Here is an 18748-nt window from a genome sequence, read left to right as displayed (position 1 = left end):
CAATTTACACCAAATGCCATATGCAGACTACTATTCCATAGTGTTCTTGATGTAAATGATTCACATTTCTTACTGTCTACCAGTTAATTATTTGCTGCCCAATAGCAATAGAGAAACACTGAAATATGGTAGTGATGAGGGAAATCATTTAAAGACGAATGTGGCTGTGATCTTTTCATAGAAAACTAATGTTACTTAAATTCATTCATATAAGGTTTAAGGCATAAATGATGCACATTTCAGAAAATATGTGCAAACTGTTGAAAAAACATACTCTCTGCACAAATGCAAGCGGCAAAGATGGCTCGATAACCTTTAAATGTGATATATTCTTGTACCTCCTCCCATGCAAAGGTGTCTTGTGTACAAGGAATGCAGTCATCACTCAAAATTGATCCCACATAAAAAATACCATATCATACAGACACAGATACCATTATTATCTGAGAAGCATATTTATTATGGCTTGGCAACATTTTCTTTGACAAACATTGCTTGTCTCTTATCATGGAGTACTTGCATGTTAAGCAGGTAATTAATGAGGAATTAACTACATTGTGACAAACTATAATGTTGACGAGAGTATAAAAACTTCATGAGTTTTAAAATTTACGATCCTAAATCATCATTAAACATATTTATACATTTCTGTATGTTAACAGACTGGCATAGTGGAAGTGCTGCTACTTCACAAGTAGTAGACCAAGATTCACACCCTGCGTGTGGCATTTGCATGTTCTCCCCTTGTCTGCATGGGCCTTCTTGCAGGTGATCCATTTTTATCCACCAGTCCAAAAACATGCAGGTTTGGTGGACTGGCAATGCTAAATTCTAGATGCTAAAATAAGTACGTGCATTCACCCTGAGATGGAATGGGCACCGTCCAGGGATTTTATTTTTACGTCTTATGCCCAATGTATGGCAAGACAGGCACCTGCTTTTCTGTGACCCTGATCTGGATTATTTGGAAAATGAATGCTTGGATGAATGTTTATAAACAAAAACAAAAGATATCTTCCTCTTCAAATAACTTTATTGGATTATTTTGCTTCAACAACTTTTCTGTTAATGTTTTAAACTCTCTGTGCTTTGCTTGGTGCTGTGGAATATTACACTTTAGATAGTAGTTTGGTTGGTTTGCCAGAGAAATGGACAAGAGAAACACACAAATGTAAACAGCAAGATGGCAACTATTCCGTTGATGTGCATTTAAAAAATAAAAAAAAAAAAGGGAAAAAAAATCTCTCTCCTAGGCGTGATCAGGTCCAACCATGAGGTCAAGATTTCCGGTAAGCTTTTTTCCATACTGTAATAAAGCAGTACAAAAATGAGGCCACCCAGATGGAGACTGAGCAATACTTCAAAATGGCCAAAATTAGAATCAAAAAGAAAAGAGAAAAAAAAAAAAAAAAAAAAGGGCCCAGTAGATTCAGAAGATGCTCTCCTGGGGAGCAAAGCACTAAGACCAAAGAGGCTGGAGAAGGTTGAGCCTGAGCACCCCAAGCCCTGACCCCTCCAGCCTCCACTGCACTCAGTTGCTTAGCTCACATCTCAGACAGGCCTAAGAGGATCTGTTCTTTAGTTGACTTAACTTTCACACACCAAGAAATGACATCCATCACCGGATAGCAATAAGTCCCACATCAATGAGCTTTTGAATCTTCTGTGCAATAACTGGGTTCCTCAAGTGGCTGTAATAAGAAGGAAAGATCGAAGTCAGTAAAATTATCAAGTATATATACTGTATGTCATGGCCAACATACACAAATTAAAATACTCTGCTGATTAAAACAAAAATGCACTTTTACAGTCCGGTCGATCAGTATTTGGACAGTGACCCAATTTTCTTAATTTTGGCTCTGTACCCCGACCACAATGGATCTGAAACAAAGCAATCGAGATGTGGCTGAAGTATAGACATTCAGTTTTAATTCAAGGGGTTTAACAAAAATATTGTATTAGCTATTTTTAAAAAGACAAGACATTTTTATATATGGTCTATTTTCAAGAGCTCAAACGTATTTGGACAAAGTAACAATCATAAATATAATGATCATTTTCAATAGTTGGTTGAAACTCTTTTGCAGTCAATGACTGCCTGAAATCTGGAGCTCATGGCCAGCTCCACATGCTGGGTTTCCCCCCACCACTGATGCTTTTCCAGGACTTTATTGCAGCCGTCTTCAGTTACTGCTTCTTTGTTGGACTTTCTGCCATCAGTATTGCCTTCAGTAAGTGAAATGCATGTCCAATTGGGCTAAGGGTTAGTTGATTGCCTCGGCCATTGAAGAATATTCCACTTCTTTGCCTTGAAAAACCCTTGGTTAGCTTACACAGTATATTTTGGCACAGTGTCCATCTGTACTGCGAAGGTCATCCCATATACTGTATTTTGCAGGATTTCGCTGAATCTGAGCAGAGAGTATAACCCTGCACACTTTAGAATTCAGTCATCAATGAACACTAGTGATTGATTCCCATTCGCAGCCATACATGATCATGCCATAAGACTGCCTCCAACATGTTTCAAAAGATGATGTGGCATTCATCAGATCATGAGCCATTTCTTCTCTTCTCTTTCCATCATTCTGGTATATATTGATTGTAGTTCCTTTATCCAAAGAAAATTGTTCCAGAACTGGACAGGTTTTTAAAAATGTTTTCTGGCTAAGTCTATTCTGTCCTTCCTATACTTGAGGTTTACCAGTGGTTTGGACGTTGTGGTAAACCCTCTATCTTTACTTTCATGAAGTCTCCTCTTGATTGTAGACTTTAGCAATAATAGGTCCACCACCCTTAAGAGTGTTTTTGGTGTGGCTAAATGTTGTGAAGGGTTTTTTTCACCAAGGACAGAATTCTGCAATCATCCCACACAGTTGTCTTCTGTGGTATTACACACCTTATGGTGTTGCTGAGCTCACCAGTGTGTCCCTTCCCTTTATGAATGTACCAGATGGTTGATGTGACCACTCCTGGTGTTTCTACTTTCTCTCAGATGGGTTTGTTTCGTTTTCTCTGACTAATGATGTTCCATTTCTACTTGCATGGACAGCTCTTTGTACCTCATATCGAGTTCACAGTGACATGTTCCAGATGCAAATTCCAAACATGGAATCACTTCAAGATCTTTTACCTGCTTAATAGTTAATGAAATAATGTTGGTCCTGCTCCTACCTGGCTATGGATCAGCTAGTCAGTCAAATGTCCAAATACTTTTCAGCCCCCGGAAATGGGGGGTTTGTGATATTTAGCATAATACTGGTTTATTTGCAGGATGTTTTAGTTTTAATTTGCAATCAGGAGGAAAATGACGAAGGACAAAGTCAGTTTTTCCATGTGACTTTCTTAACAAAATTTTATAAAGTCAATCTTCCATTCAGGTAATCAAAACTGTGTTCCGTTAACTCTATATGCTCCAAAATGCTACTCTCTGGCACTTAAAAACATCCCTTAATAGCACTACTGACAAACATCACCACCAATGTCAGCAAGAACCTGGGTTCCTCATCCCAACTAGCTACAAACAACATTCTTTTTGTTTCTAGTTTTATTACTCGGAATAAATTAACTAGATAAAAGTCAACAACAGGCAAATGAACAAGATAAATACAGGGTGAGAAAAAATGAAGTACCACATTGCTTAAGGTCATTGCACAAGGTAAAGGCAGCCGAGTAGGTTGGAGGGTCCTTTGATAGGTGATCCCTTGTAGTTTTCAGTCAGCAACATGCCTTGTGCACCATGCTTTCACTGTCAAAGCGTTCTTCACATACAACAAATCCATCATCACTACGTAATGCGCCTTCTGAATGCACTTCAGTATTCCTCCGGACGGTGACATCCCAAATCGGAAAACAATTCTTAAGTGGTTGGCTAAATTTAGACGGATGAGTACAACATTGAAGAGAAAATCTCCAGGCTGTCTTCGGACTGTACAAACGCCTGAAAACATCCAAGCTGTAAGGGCATCAATTTTGCAGTCTCCTAAATATTCAGCGCGCAAACATGCTTCTGCCTTAGGCATTTCTAACACATCTCGGAGGAGGATTTTGCACAAGGAACTTAATTTCCAGCCATACAAAAAGATGGTAGTGCAGGAACATTCTGTAAAATGTTCTACTGAGAGGCCATCATAATGTTCAGCGATGAGGCACAATTCCATTTGAATGGTTGTGTAAAGAAGCAAAACTTTTGCTATTGGGCTGAAACCAACCCTTATGAATTTCATCAGTGACCCCGTGCACAGTGAGCGTGTTACAGTTTGGTGTGGCGTTGCAAAGTCAGGCATTGAAGGCCCTTCACCGCCACTTCAGAACGTTACATTGAAATGCTAGAGAACTTTTTGCGGCCCCAACTGGAAAAAATGAATGTGGTGGATGCCTGGTTTCAACAGGATGGAGCAACAGCTCACATGGCGTGGAGATCCATGCAAGTTTTGCAGGAGATGTTTTCAGGGCAGCTGATCTGCTTGCACAGAGATGTCGGGTGGACCTCATGTTCACCTGGTCTTGTTCTGTGCAATTTCTTCTTGTGGGGCTCTCTCAAGTCAAAGGTATACACACACTGACCTCAAAACCTTGAAGCCCTCAAGGATGCTATTTGCCATGAAATCACCGCTATTTACCTTGAAATGGCAAAATGAGTCGTCATGTGAGTGTCTCGAAGAGTGTATCGCTAATGATGGCCACCACATTGAAGACATCATTTTTAAAACACAGTGAAAAAAATCTATTTTGTATACCCTTTCTTGTGTTGTAATGAAATTTATTTTATCTTGTCGCGTTTTTGTAGAATAAAGATTTGAAATGTGGTAGTTCTTTTTGACAACCCTGTATTTAATAGTTTCTAAAATAGAAAAGATATTAAACAAGACAAAATAGGCAAACAGATAAACTGCTGGTAACAATAAGTAAAAGTCATTTTACTTAGCAGTCCAGTTGACCTGAATAAAAACAACATTAACTAGCGTTACAGAAAGCAATATTTGCTGTATGTAATATATGAAATATAGATATAAGAATTAGATTTTTTCCTGTTTTGGATTACCTTTTATTTATATAGCACCTTTCCCACACTCGGTAAGTACTTACATCAGAAGACATCAATTGTGATTGGATAAACATGAAACCAAAGGCCGAGAACTCTGTTTACACAAGTAAATTAAGTGTAAACATTCGAGTATATAACCAAACTTACTCGCTGAGTGCTTGTGGATCCTTCTGCATCTGCTCAAGAATCATCCGCATGGCAGGATCACTCATGATTTGCTGTACTTCTGGGTCTGCCATTGCCCGTCGCTTCACATCTTCGGGGCTATCATTGCGCATATGCTGTGAAACTAAACAACGCTGGTAACCCTCTGCTGCCTCCTATAATAAAGAAAACAAATTTGATATCAGAAAAGGTTATTTTTGATATAAAGATTCCAAATTAAATATCACACAAAAATGGCACTAAGTCAGAAATTCACAATAAACATCTGTGAACTGCAATAAAGGTTTGTACTTCTCTATACATAATGTGCGTCTTCCTGCAATAGCTCAAATCACTGTTCCTTAAAAACTGAAAAATCTTTCATGAAGTGGCTTCTCTAATGGCTTATTCTTAAAAATTGTGTGTAGTGTTTTACTATTTTGTGAATTTCCCCTTGGGATGAATAAATTATCTAACAATTTTAAATATACATCTATGACCCAGAAATGAATCTCAGAAATTAATACGTTTGGTGGAAAAAAAATGTAATGACACTTTTTCAATACTGGGTACATCTTTTTATTTCCACTTTTGTGACACTTTTTGATCACATCTGCAGATAAAAGCAAAGATCAGCCAGTTATGTGAATGGAAGTCTGCTGTATGGTAGTGAGCATGAAAAAGAGGTAAAGGCAAGCCCAATTTTTTTACTGTACATTTTTGCATTAATTTGCAAATATAATTAAAATGCACAAGAACAATTCATTAAATACATGCTGATCAAATAGAATCATGGCAGTCAAAATGCTATTTTTCATTATCAACCATTTCTACTGAATAAAGAGGTGTGCAACTGATCAACTGTAAAATTTTAGGACAGTAATCAATTACATCTTGAAACACGCATTACGAAATGCACAAAATTGTGTCACATTTAGATGAGGTGATGCCAAATCCTTATATTGCTGATCTTGGAGCATAGTTGTAATTTAAATAAAATCCTTTTAAAATAAACAAAAAAATAAATAAATAAATAAAAAAAATGTAAAAAAGTGGATATGCCCTGCAATTTACTACCAACCTGTCTAGGATAGGAAAAAATACTTAAGAGTAACACGGCAACTTTTACTGCATTGTTAATCGGTAAGACTGTCAAGATGGAGTTTATAATGTCACACATGCAACCATATTAACAATCTTTTTTGTTAAAAGATTAAGGATTATAAATACTACAGAGATTATTTATTAACCTTTCTATTTATGAAAAATGATGAGTAATCGGTTTAATTCCTTTGGACAATATAAAAGCAATTATTAGAACAATGGCAAAAGCAGAGCCTTAACTCAAGAAACAGTAACTAGCGAGGACGTTCCATGAAAATGAAGTGTACAATAGGCATTTAAGAATACTAGATGGCATCTTAAAAAGACTTTGAAACAGCTCACTCAATCCAAGTTTGCATTTCTCAGATTACTCTGTTTTTTCCTCGCAGATGAATTTAAATTGTCCCACCTTAAGCATGCATAAGCTATGCATTTTTCCAAATAGGTAAGTGTGTGTGTGCTCTACATCTATTTGTTTCAGTGCATTTATATCACAATAAAAAAATTGGTAGGTTCAATCCCCCCCTAAAAATACCAGATATGTTGCAAAATTACTCAATATTACTGTATAATAATACTGTGTATTACTTTTTTTTTGCTATTAATTTATGTTAGAAGAAAAGAAGAATTCAAGACATGTTGTGGAAACTAAATTTGGGCAGGGACAAAACAGCCTAATAAGGACACAACTGCCTTAAAATTGGCATTCAACATGTGACCACTGAAAAATAAGTGCCACATCTGAATAAAAAAAGAACAAACAAATAAGTCAGCAATAAAAAAAATGTATAAATTGAGAAAAAGCATACAAAACGATATCTAAGTGTTTTGATGTTTCAGTTCTACAAGTGGAAGCTTTATATATGTGTATAAAAAAAAAATCTTCTGCCTAGAGAAAACGTTAGCCCTCACAAACCTCTCTGCATAGAAGATGAATTGTGAGAGAGGAAGACTTCAACAAACAACCACCACCACACTGGAGGAATGAAGCACCAGTCAACAATACCAAGAGCTTCACACAACACTGGTCTGTCTAGTAAGATGGCACAAAAGCAGTCATTAATCAAAAAGAACCATGAGAGATTCAATCCTGCCAAAAACAAGATAATGACACATTTGCAACTTAATAAAAGTTTTCTGTGGTCATTAGAGACCAAGACAGAACATTTTGGTCAAATTTCAATGAGAGGCATAAAACGGACTACACCTCAAAAAAAAAAAAAAAAACATATCTACAATAAAATATGGTGGTGATAACATTGTGCCTTGGGATTCTTTTATTAGCAAATATTGAACATCTTGATAACACAAGGAAGAATGGAATGGTGGAAAACAAGAAAATACTGCAAGAGCACCTCTGTAAGCTAAAAAAAAAAACAAAAAAAAAAAAAAAAACACAACTAACTTGGGCAAAGGGTTACATATAAGCAGGACACTGATCTCAAACAAGGCCAAAGTAACCATGGAGAAGCTTATAGACAAAATGGGGATTGCCTAGCAATGGCAGTCGAGGCCCTTCAACCCAATTGAAAATTTGTGGTACTATTTAAAAATCGAGGACCACAACAGTCACCCAACAACTTTATAAAGCCTGGAGGAAATGGGTCAAAATCACTCATGAATAGCATACAATGCTGGGACATTCTTACTCCGAAAGACTTTAAGCAGCCATTACTTCAAACAGTAGATGTACAGTACAATAAAAAAGTGTGTTGAATGAACTCTTAACACCAAAAGATTGCTTTTGCTTGTTATGATTTTACTTTAAACAATTAATGTCACATACAAAAACAAATTACAAGTTTCAGTACTTTGAAATAATACATCACAGAAAATAAAGTATTCAGATTCATAAAAGAATTCTCTTACTTTATAAATAATGTATATTCTACACTAAAATATTAGAGCTCTGTAGCTAAACTACAAAGTAATATCTTAAAGCAGGCCTATTCTAAATTATAACAATAGCAAAACTGACTCAATTTTGGGCTCAAAAGTACTTTAGAGAGAGAAAACTGTAAACGCCCTATAGACAATAACTAGGCCGGGAATAAAACTTCGAAGCAAACCTTTTACTTGAAAATCTTATGCAGCAGCACTAAACATAGTAATGATTTGGCTATGATTTAATAATTTACTCTTCTGCAATTTATTAGAGACAAATGGTAAACATGAAGAAAAAAAAATTGAATTTATCTGTATTAGAAAAATGCTTATTCCCAATCTTAATGCTTTTTTTCCCCCCATATATGATTGACTGTTGCATCTTTTGTTTAATCTTGCAACTATATTCTATATATACAATGTTTAGTTCTTATTTGTTAAATGACTAATCTACCACATATTTCCTAGGAATTCTATGCAATGCCAAAAGACAAACTGGCAAAGTATAAAATACTCCCACTGATGTTTCTAATGTCATGTGACTTTCGATGCTTGCCTCAGACGGTAAATTCCGCATTAGCATTTAAGTGCAATTTTAAATAATTTTTTTTCCCTTCCTTATCGCAACAAGTAGGATCATATTTTATTTTCTCTTGTTTTCCTCAATAAGAAAGTTCAATACTTTATTTTGTATGTCTTTTGTTTTAATATACAGTAGAGTCTCGCTTATCCAACATTCTGTATTATCCAACGTCCCACCGAAAAAAAAAAAAAAAAGCATCAATCGGCAACAAGAACTGCAAGTTGCGAGCGTAGTCTATTTTTAGTTGCTAAGTCCATTTTTTCAGTTAAATTTTTCTGTTTTGTTGTAAAACATGATTACAGTGGATTATGTAGCCAGCCCTCTCTGGTGTGTGTGGGTGTGTGTCTGTCTGTGCGTCTCTCTCTCTCTCGCTGCACAGGGAGAGACTGAACACATGCGGAAATCAGCACGCACAAACCGAAAGGGAAACTGGTTCGTTCGTATACCTAGTGTGTGGTCATGAACGGATGCAAAAGCTTGGTCATAACCTAATTTGTACGTGTCCAGAGACGTTCATGAACTGAGGTTCGTAATGTGTAAAATTCTAACATAGTTTGATGTTTAATAGGCTTTTTCTTAACACCTCCCATTATCTGACATTTATGTCGGATAAGCGAGACTCTACTGTACGTCTTTTCAATAAAGGCCTTTTCATGACTCTCTTTTAATACTTTGCCTAAATAGCATTTGTCATTCTATATAAGGCCTAGGTATTTTACATACAATGCCTAGCGAAAGTGTATATATAATATTAAAATAATTCAGATATTTCATACTTTGCCCAAAAATGCCAGGAATTCTATATATTGCCTGCATTTCATACATTGCCGGTAACATATACATCAAAACACAACATAATTTAATATCTAAGTGGAGAATTTGCAAACAGAAGTTTCAAATGTAATGAATCCAATGATTTACTAGGTAGTCAGCGAGTCTGTGAAGAATTAGCCCTGTCGCTTATACACTTTACAACACAACCCATCAGTTTGACATGTGAATTTACAAATTTCTTTTGAAATCCACTATTTTCTCTTTCACATTTTACAAAGACTCTTTTAAAATAAAACAATTAGCTAAACATTTAACATACTTTGTAGTTTATCAAGCCCTGTTGCCAATCTACTCATTTGTTCATTTTAACCTTAATCTCTAGAGTGTTTTCCTAGGATTTCTTAGATATGTTCATTTCTATGCTGCACTTTTGTTATTGTATTGCTCCAAAATGCATGCTTGTCTGGTTTGCAACATTTTCCAATGATAAAATCTGTGAGACAACAATGCACAAAACATTGCATATAAGGGCACAAATTTGATGTACCTGCTGCTGGTGGACCACCAAGAAATAACAGAATATTTCTCAACTCACTACCCACCTCAATCCTAGTTGCATGTGTGGTTGTCACATTATCATACATAAACAAAGGAAAGCACACAAGCTTTTTGCAATAAAACTGGAGTAGGTGGAAACATCAAATGTCTTCTTAATTTGATTATTTATGTCCAGATAATTAAAGGGACAATTGCTTAATTAAAGCAATTAATTAATATGCTTAATGTGATACCGAAGATACAGGCTATCCTAAACACACTGTGTTCACTGAAGGAAACAATTTTCACCTCTTCAGCTATCAGCATTATTATATGTCTCAAATCTGTTCTATTTTTAAATAAATTAAGTGTTAAACCAGAGCCACTGTCCATAATTAAACACTCAGTATCAATATTTATCGATTTATGTATCTGTCTTTCCTTCATGTATATTCGTCAGCTCAAAAATCAGCAAGAGGGCAAGTGAAGGTGTGGTCAAGATGACTTATCCATTTTATTAATGCATTTTTGGTAAAAGTAACTTCCTAAACAAAACGGATATACACAAAACATAGCTAAAAGACATTAAGTTATGATGAGGAGTACTCATTCTAATTGACCGATACTTTCAGATCTTCAAAGTAGCCCATTAAAGTTATAAAGGCTGCCAAACAAGGCATGAACAAGAACAAGTGTCAAATTCTACAGTACTTGTGATTGAATGTTTAAGGGATGAAATTAAAAGTGAATATGAAAAAACGAAGATTTACTGCTTAGTGAAGTGGCTTTTAAAGAACAACTATGAATGCAGCTTTACCTTTGAAGAGGAGTCAAGGTCAAGAGCCTTTTGGTAAAAGTCCATCGCTTTGCTGAAATCCTTCATTGCTTCTAAGGCAGCAGCTTTGCGCGTGTACCCTTTGACTATAAAATAAAGTGGGTCGGGGGGGGAGAAAAAAAAAGAGAGAACATGACTTTCCAAAAAAAAAAAAAAAAGTTTACCATTGTGTTATAAAATTACTGTAGAATGGACATTAAAAACACCTGGCAAGTCATGGCACTAGTAAAGCAAATCTACACATTAAATTAAAAAAAAAATAAAAAAAAAAATAATCATAATACTGATTCACCTCCAAGTGAGGAGATGCATCTAGAATAGAACAAAACATAAAACTGTTAAAACTATACAAGAGTATTAGTAATACATATGCTACTTTGCAACACTGACTCATTTTTACAAAATATATTAGTATCCACAAGCACTGCACTGCATAATTCACACCAAGAAAAAACACTTGAAGGAGTACTCAGCAATTCAATACCTATTGCTACAATTATTCATCATTTATAGCAGGTGCCTTTACCCAAAGCAGTTTACAAAAACAAAAAGTAAATTAATAGGTAGAAGGCACAAAAAAAAACAACACACACACACACACCCCCAGTCTCAAGTCTATTTTTTATTTTAGATACAACTCTCTTTGCAACTTGCCAATAAACCAACTGGACCAGAAAGGGAGCACCAACTATTTTACAGTCAGCACAGACCTAGATCATCAGGTACGTTACATAGCAAACATTAAACAAACTAACACCACTGCTAATATTGAGAAGTGATTTAATACATTTCTTTAACAGTAAACTTTGTAATTCTGATATTATAGACTGAACTATTAGTGGCAAAATTGCTGACATCAGTCTGTATGCTGTAGGTGTACTATTATACCATCTTAAAAACTGAATTCCTGCAGAGATATCATAAAATGTAAAATTTTGTCAAGTGCAGGCATCTAAAAATGACCAAAAAAAAAATAGTTCATTCTGTACTTACGGAATGTTGGATCCAACCGGATACATTCTTCACAGTCCTAAAATAATGTGGGGAAAAAAGACCATCAGGAAAAGGAATGTATTGAATGAAAGTTTAAATGCAGGGATCAGGGCAATTATACAAACTCTAGCAAACACACTGCTAAATTTTTTTATTTTTTAAATCTCACAGAAGAGTTCTTCATCATGGACAGCCCTGCAACTTAACTTTTTTAAACCACTTTAGCAAAAGAAAAAAATAATGAGCAGAAAATAAACAGATAACCATTTAACACCATTTAAAACAGGCATGTCTAAGATTATAACAGGTCATCTTCTGCCGCTTTCTGCCTCCACTCCCTGTCTGGCAAGTCCTGACTCTCACTTCCAATCAGCAGTGGCTGGCAGTTGGAGTGTTCCAACTGCTTCATCAGTATTACATGGAATCAGTAATCCCTCGCTATATCGCGCTTTGACTTTCGTGGCTTGACTCTATTGCGGATTTTATATGTAAGCATATCTAAATACAGTATAGAACGTGGATTTTTTCGCTGCTTTGCGGGTTTCTGCGGACAATGGCCCATTTTACTTCTGGTACATGCTCCCTCAGTTGGTTCGCCCAGTTGATTTCATAAAAGGGACGCTATTGGTGGATGACTGAGAAGCTACCCAATCAGAGCACGCAGTTAAGTTCCTGTGTGCGGATTAGCTCAGCAAAAAAGCACCAAATTCGATTCCGCGGCGATAACCAGGAAGTCTCGTCTCGCTCATTCAGCATCAACATGTTTTGCTGTGTAAAGAGTTAACTTTTGTGTTTCTCTTTGTGCACAGTCAAGCCCTTCGTTATGGCTCTAAAAGGTTCTGCTCCTGCTTCAGGAGCCGTGCCCAAACGCCAATGGAAGATGGTAACGATTGCTGAAAAGGTAAAAGTTTTGGATATGTTGAAGGAAGGGAACAGCTACACCACTGTAGGACGCCATTATGGCATCAATGGGTCCACAATTCTTTTAATTTAAAAAGGAGGAAAAGAATGTAAGATCTACGGCTTCAGTGTCCTTTAACCAGGGTGCAAAACGAGTTGTAAGTGGACGTAATAAGGAGGTAGTCCAGATGGAATCTGCTTTAGGGATTTGGATTGAAGACTGCCAGAAGAAGAACAATGGAGGTGCTACACAGTCTCCTGAAGAGGCTCCTGAAGAGGCTCCTTTAGAAGAGCTGTAATGCCCTCCTTTGTTGTGCAGTAAAATTAAACTCATTGTTATCGGACAAGTCGTTGTGTTACTGTTGGTGAGTAACCACAATTAATTTTCTACGTACAGTACAAAGTACATGTATGTACATTTAGTGTCACTGTACACACATTTTACTGTATACAATTTTTCTTGCATTCTACGTATTTATTGCTGGTGGCCTGTCTATCATAATGGCTGTAACATATGTGATATCGGAGATGCTTGATATCTTTAAAATAATATTTAGGTTTTACTGTATATAAACAGTGTGTTTACATACATAATTTCAACAAATCTTACCTAATATCTAAGAGAATACAAAGAGTTTATACAGTGTTCTCCCCAGAAATGTTTTACAGCTGGGTGGCAAGAAAAAGTAGCCGGGTGGGGCGGGATGGGGAAATTTGGTGGTGGGGAAAATTAAATGTGCACTATTTTTATTAGTTAATTATTATTAATTATTTTCCAAAGCTCAATATGACTTACTTTTTTAAGGTTTGACACTTGTGCCAGAATATTTTTATTAAATTTAAGAAGCAGCCAATTCAGGATCCTGCAACCCTAACAAAAATTTTAAATAACAATTGTTATGACATAAACCAAGAGGCACAAGTATTGTCGCTGTCGGGAAGAAAAGTGAAAACAATGAAAAAAGTATAGGAAGCCTAAGGAAGAAAAATTTAAAAATATTCTTCAAAGCCAACTTGCATATGCAGAAGGTGTCTTCAGTTAAATATTTATTCTTCTTTTCTTCCTAGAGACCCAGTTGTCTGAAGCTTTCCCATAATCAAAGTCCCCAGGATCTGGGCTCTCCAAGGAGATCACTCATCATAAACTGTTGTAGTGACTGTACAGTGATCCCTCGCTATATCGCGCTTCGACTTTCACGGCTTCACTCCATCGCGGATTTTAAATGTAAGCATGTCTAAATATATATATCACGTATTTTTCACTGGTTCGCGGATTTCTGCGGACAATGGGTCTTTTAATTTATGGTACATGCTTCCTCAGTTTGTTTGCCCAGTTGATTTCATACAAGGAATACTATTGGTGGATGGCTGAGAAGCTACCCAATCAGAGCACGTATTACATATTAAATAAAACTCAATGATATACGATATGCTTCCTGCGCGGTACTTTGCACATTTCAAAGCTCTAACAGCCTGTATTGATTTTTGATTGTTTGCTTTTCTCTGCTCTCTGACATTCTCTGCTCCTGATGGAGGGGGTGTGAGCAGAGGGGCTGTTTGCTTAGAAGATACGGACGCTCCTCTAAAAAAATGCTGAAAAGACTACCTTCACATTGATCCCTTCATTGTGGCGGCTTTATCGTGGTGCTTCATTTACTTAAAAGCCCAACAGCCCTATTGATTTTTGTTTACTTTTCTCTCTCTCTCCCCGATATTCTCTGCTCCTGACGGCCCTCCTTTGAAGAGGAAGATATGTTTGCATTCTATTAATTGTGAGAAAGAACTGTCATCTGTCTTGTCATGGAGCACAGTTTAAACTTTTGACTAAAGGGTGTTATTTAATGTCTAGAGGGCTCTAGTAATGTTAAAAAATGTATTTAGAAAGTCGTAAACAGGTTTTCTATGCTCTAACTGCGAAAATATTTATAAATAAAGAATCCTACTTCGTGGAAATTCATCTGTCTGGAGCGGATTAACCACGATAAACAAGGGTTTACTGTATAACTGTGCGGAGAATATTTATAAACAGTGTGGGAGAGTTTCTAAGGGCTTAAAATATATAAAAATAAGCATACAAACATATGGTTTCTACTTCGCGGATTTTCACCTTTCGCGGGGGGTTCTGGAACGTTGCGCAACCCCCGCGATCGAGGAGGGATTACTGCACTCCCAGGTGTGATGGAAATCTGCTGCCTGACTATGCAGCTCCCCCTGGCGGCCCCAATGGAAAACAACAGGGCTGCATCAAACTCTCACTTGCAGTCTGAGCTGCAGAAACCTGTGGTGCCACAGCCACTCATGACGGCTGCTCTCTAGCATCCCATGGGAGGTAGTGCCTCATAGGCACTCTTTCCATAGGTCCTTCCATCCAATTGGCCACCCGTCAATACATATAAAAATCTGAATTTCAGCTTTAAACTTTACATAACAAAAATGAGGGCAGATTTTGGAAGAGGAGAGGGGAGATGGGCATTTTTTTTTCATCTTCCCAATCATAAGATTTCACATTAGAACCTAGATTTTCACAAATGCGTCTTGTATACATTTTCTTTGACCACTGTGGGTCAAGTTATACTTCAAATAATCATTTTATTCCTATAAGAATTTCTGGAATTCAGTAAACCTGAAAACATAATTAGTTAAGACAACGATTGCATTTGACTACAATATTGGTTACCAACACTGCACCAGATAACAAGAACTGATTAAGCTTAAAATTGGCTCACACCAAGAGGTTGTTAAAATAGCTGAACACCAGCTAGCATACTAAAGAATGATTTCTATTCTGGACCTGAAGTAGTACGATGGTATAACATAAAAACACTTATTTTTGTTTTACATTTAATGTTTGGATTCAAGCAATGAGGAAAAAAAGAATAATTCCTACTCACATGATTTAAGTCCTGTGTGTCTTAAAAAAAAAAAAAAAAAACTACAAAAACTCAACTGACATTCTAAGTATTTAGTTCATAGTGGTGCAGTGAACCCACATCTATACTAATAAAAGGCAAAGCCCTCACTCACTCACTCACTCACTCACTGACTCATCACTAATTCTCCAACTTCCCGTGTAGATAGAAGGCTGAAATTTGGCAGGCTTATTCCTTACAGCTTACTTACAAAAGCTGGGCAGGTTTAATTTCGAAATTCTATGCGTAAGGGTCATAACTGGAAGCTATTGGGGGGTGGAGTTTCGTGTGACATCATCACGCCTCCTACGTAAGTACGTAGAGAACAAGGAAGAACTCCAAACAGCGATGAGCACAAAACGCCATTTCACAATTGAGAAGGCAGAAAAACATTATGAAGCAAATGATGCACACAAACATATTCATAAGTACAGCTACTGCGGAAACAAAGCACGGCGTGAACCGTAAGTTTATATTAAATTAAGTTCATAGACAGGCTGCCACTAGCGTTTGTAATTTAGTGCCTGCCCATATAAGGCCATCCATCAGCGGCAATCCAATACAAACACTGCCGGTAAATATTCACGGGTGAAGGACTGTGCTTATGAAGAGGAAGATGAGATGGTCAGGGTGGTGTTTGGCACAAACTCATTGAAACTGCGAGAGAAACTTTTAAGTGCCGGGTCTTAGCTGACAATACACGAGATGGCACCAGCACAGCTGGGAACCATCGATGCAAGAACACCAAGCGGCTCACGTGAACTGACGCAGTGCACAGACAAAAAGCAACAGTTCCAAAGAATGCTGAACAAAAACCGAATTACACAATTGAGAAGGCAGCAAAAAAATATGAAGCGTCTGATACATACAATCATATTCATAAGTGCAGCTACTGCGGAAACAAATGTCCTGCTAAAGGAAGACAGTGTAAAAAAAAAAAAAAACCCGTGCATGCAGTTTGTCACATCTCAGATAAAGAGGAAGACAAGCTGTTTATTGATGCAGTAAGAAACTAATCGATGAATGAAACCTCTTATCTTTACAACGATTGACAAACACGGAATGTAACTTGAACACAACACATCACACAAATCGACCCTGATTGAAACAAATAATGATAATCAAATCCTTGATGACAGCAACATTCAATAACACTCACAAAACAATTACTGTATATTGACAATCATGTTACGTTATTTTTAAAATGTTCCCTTTTCTTTTTCATAACTTCTACTTCTCCACTGCGATACGCGGGTATATATATATAAATGTATATATATACCCGATCTACATACATACTCTAGATAGACAAGCCACACGCTGTGGCTAATTGTAGAGTCTTAAGCCTCTAACTGACATTCGAGGTTCGATTCCGAGAGGGATGCACTGAGTATGTCGCGCGCTACCGATTCATTTTACCTTCGCATCTCCTTGGTTTGGGGCGTATGAAAAATATTAGGTTAACGCAGAATCATGTTACGTTATTTTTAAAAGTTTCCCTTTCTTAGCACAAGCACAGCTGAGAAGCTTCGATGCATGTACTCTATAGCGTTTAAAAATAACGCATTTAATCACACTTTCAATTCCAAGCAAGCGGGAACTTTTGTCAATGCATGATTTCCTGGTACATCCATTACACTGATGCACACATCACAGCTACAAAAATGTTAGAGTCGGAATAAAGCGCTTTCCTACGACTGATCATTTCGACTACCCGAGCGAAGCCTTGATAAAAGCATGGTTTTGTGCACACTGAAAAGCAAGCAAAATTAGATGCATTACAGAAAGCGGACTTTGTGGCTCTTACTGGGGATCATTGGACTTCCGTGACCGTTAGTAATTCTAATTACATCTAATTACAAAATGTTCAATGATCACACTGTTTTAGCCTAATGTACAAAATAATTTTGGCTAATGTTACTCAGAGTTTAAAGATTAAGTTGGTCAAATTACCTTTTATGTTTCTGACTTATTTTTTAAGAAGAAAAACTGCACTTTATGTTGAAATTTTGGTTATTATTATTTAAAGACAATACTATTCTGAAAATGTACTTAAAGTACTTAAACTACCACTTTATTTTTAAGTCTGCCCAATTTTAACCAGGGATGATATTTTTGTTTCTGTTTTGAATTCAAATGCAGTTTAAAGCTTTTTTTCAGAAATTAAAACAGCTTCAGTTTACAATATTCATGTCCATGTCTATTATTTGATTCTGTCGCCCACTAAAACCCTTTTAAATTAAAAAAAAAACATTTGCGATTTGGGGCAAATTTACGTGTGCGATTACATACGATTAATCAAGATTAATTCTTACACAGCCTCTAATTAATTGGATTAATTTTTTAATCGAGTCCCACCTAATAATATATATATATTGTGTATATACAGTATATATATATATATATATATATATATATATATATATATACATATATATATATATATATATATATATATATATACATATATATATATATATATATATATATATATATATATATATATATACATATATATATATATATATATATATATATATATATATACATATATATATATATATATATATATATATATATATATATAACTGCTCAAAAAATTAAAGGAACACTTCGAAAACACATCAGATCTCAATGGGAAACGAAATCCTCCTGGATATCTATACTGATATAGACTGGGTAATGTGTTAGGAACGAAAGGATGCCACATCGTTTGATGGAAATGAAAATGATCAACCTACAGAGCCCTGAATGCAAAGACGCCCCAAAAATCAGAGTGAAAAAATGATGTGGCAGGCTAGTCCATTTTGCCAAAATTTAATTGCAGCAACTCAAAATTGTACGCAGCACTTTGTATGGCACCTGTGTTCTTGTATACATGCCTGACAACATCGGTGCATGCTTCTAATGAGATGACAGATGGTGTTGTGGGGGATCTCCTCCCAGATCTCAACCAGGGCATCACTGAGCTCCTGGACAGTCTGAGCTGCAACCTGGTGGCATTGGATGGACCAAAACATAATGACCCAGAGGTGTTC

At 36.3% G+C, this 18748-nt stretch overlaps 1 protein-coding gene across 1 annotated transcript in view; it reads right to left on the bottom strand.

Annotated features, from left to right (window-relative positions):
- Nucleotides 1–1013: 1013 nt before the first annotated feature.
- Nucleotides 1014–18748, bottom strand: part of stip1 (stress-induced phosphoprotein 1) — a 57911-nt gene continuing 40176 nt past the window's right edge. The window contains exons 11-14 of the mRNA XM_039760706.1: nucleotides 11902–11938; nucleotides 10891–10994; nucleotides 5195–5367; nucleotides 1014–1691 (exon numbers count right to left, since the gene is read on the bottom strand). Of these exons, the coding sequence (XP_039616640.1) occupies nucleotides 1619–1691; nucleotides 5195–5367; nucleotides 10891–10994; nucleotides 11902–11938 (387 nt within the window). The 3' untranslated portion in view covers nucleotides 1014–1618. The remainder of the gene's footprint in view (nucleotides 1692–5194; nucleotides 5368–10890; nucleotides 10995–11901; nucleotides 11939–18748) is intronic.

Source organism: Polypterus senegalus, chromosome 8, assembly GCF_016835505.1.
Source record: "Polypterus senegalus isolate Bchr_013 chromosome 8, ASM1683550v1, whole genome shotgun sequence".
Classification (NCBI taxonomy): Eukaryota; Metazoa; Chordata; class Cladistia; order Polypteriformes; family Polypteridae; genus Polypterus; species Polypterus senegalus.
Note: the sequence above shows the minus strand (reverse complement) of the source record. Positions and strands in the feature narration are given on the sequence as shown.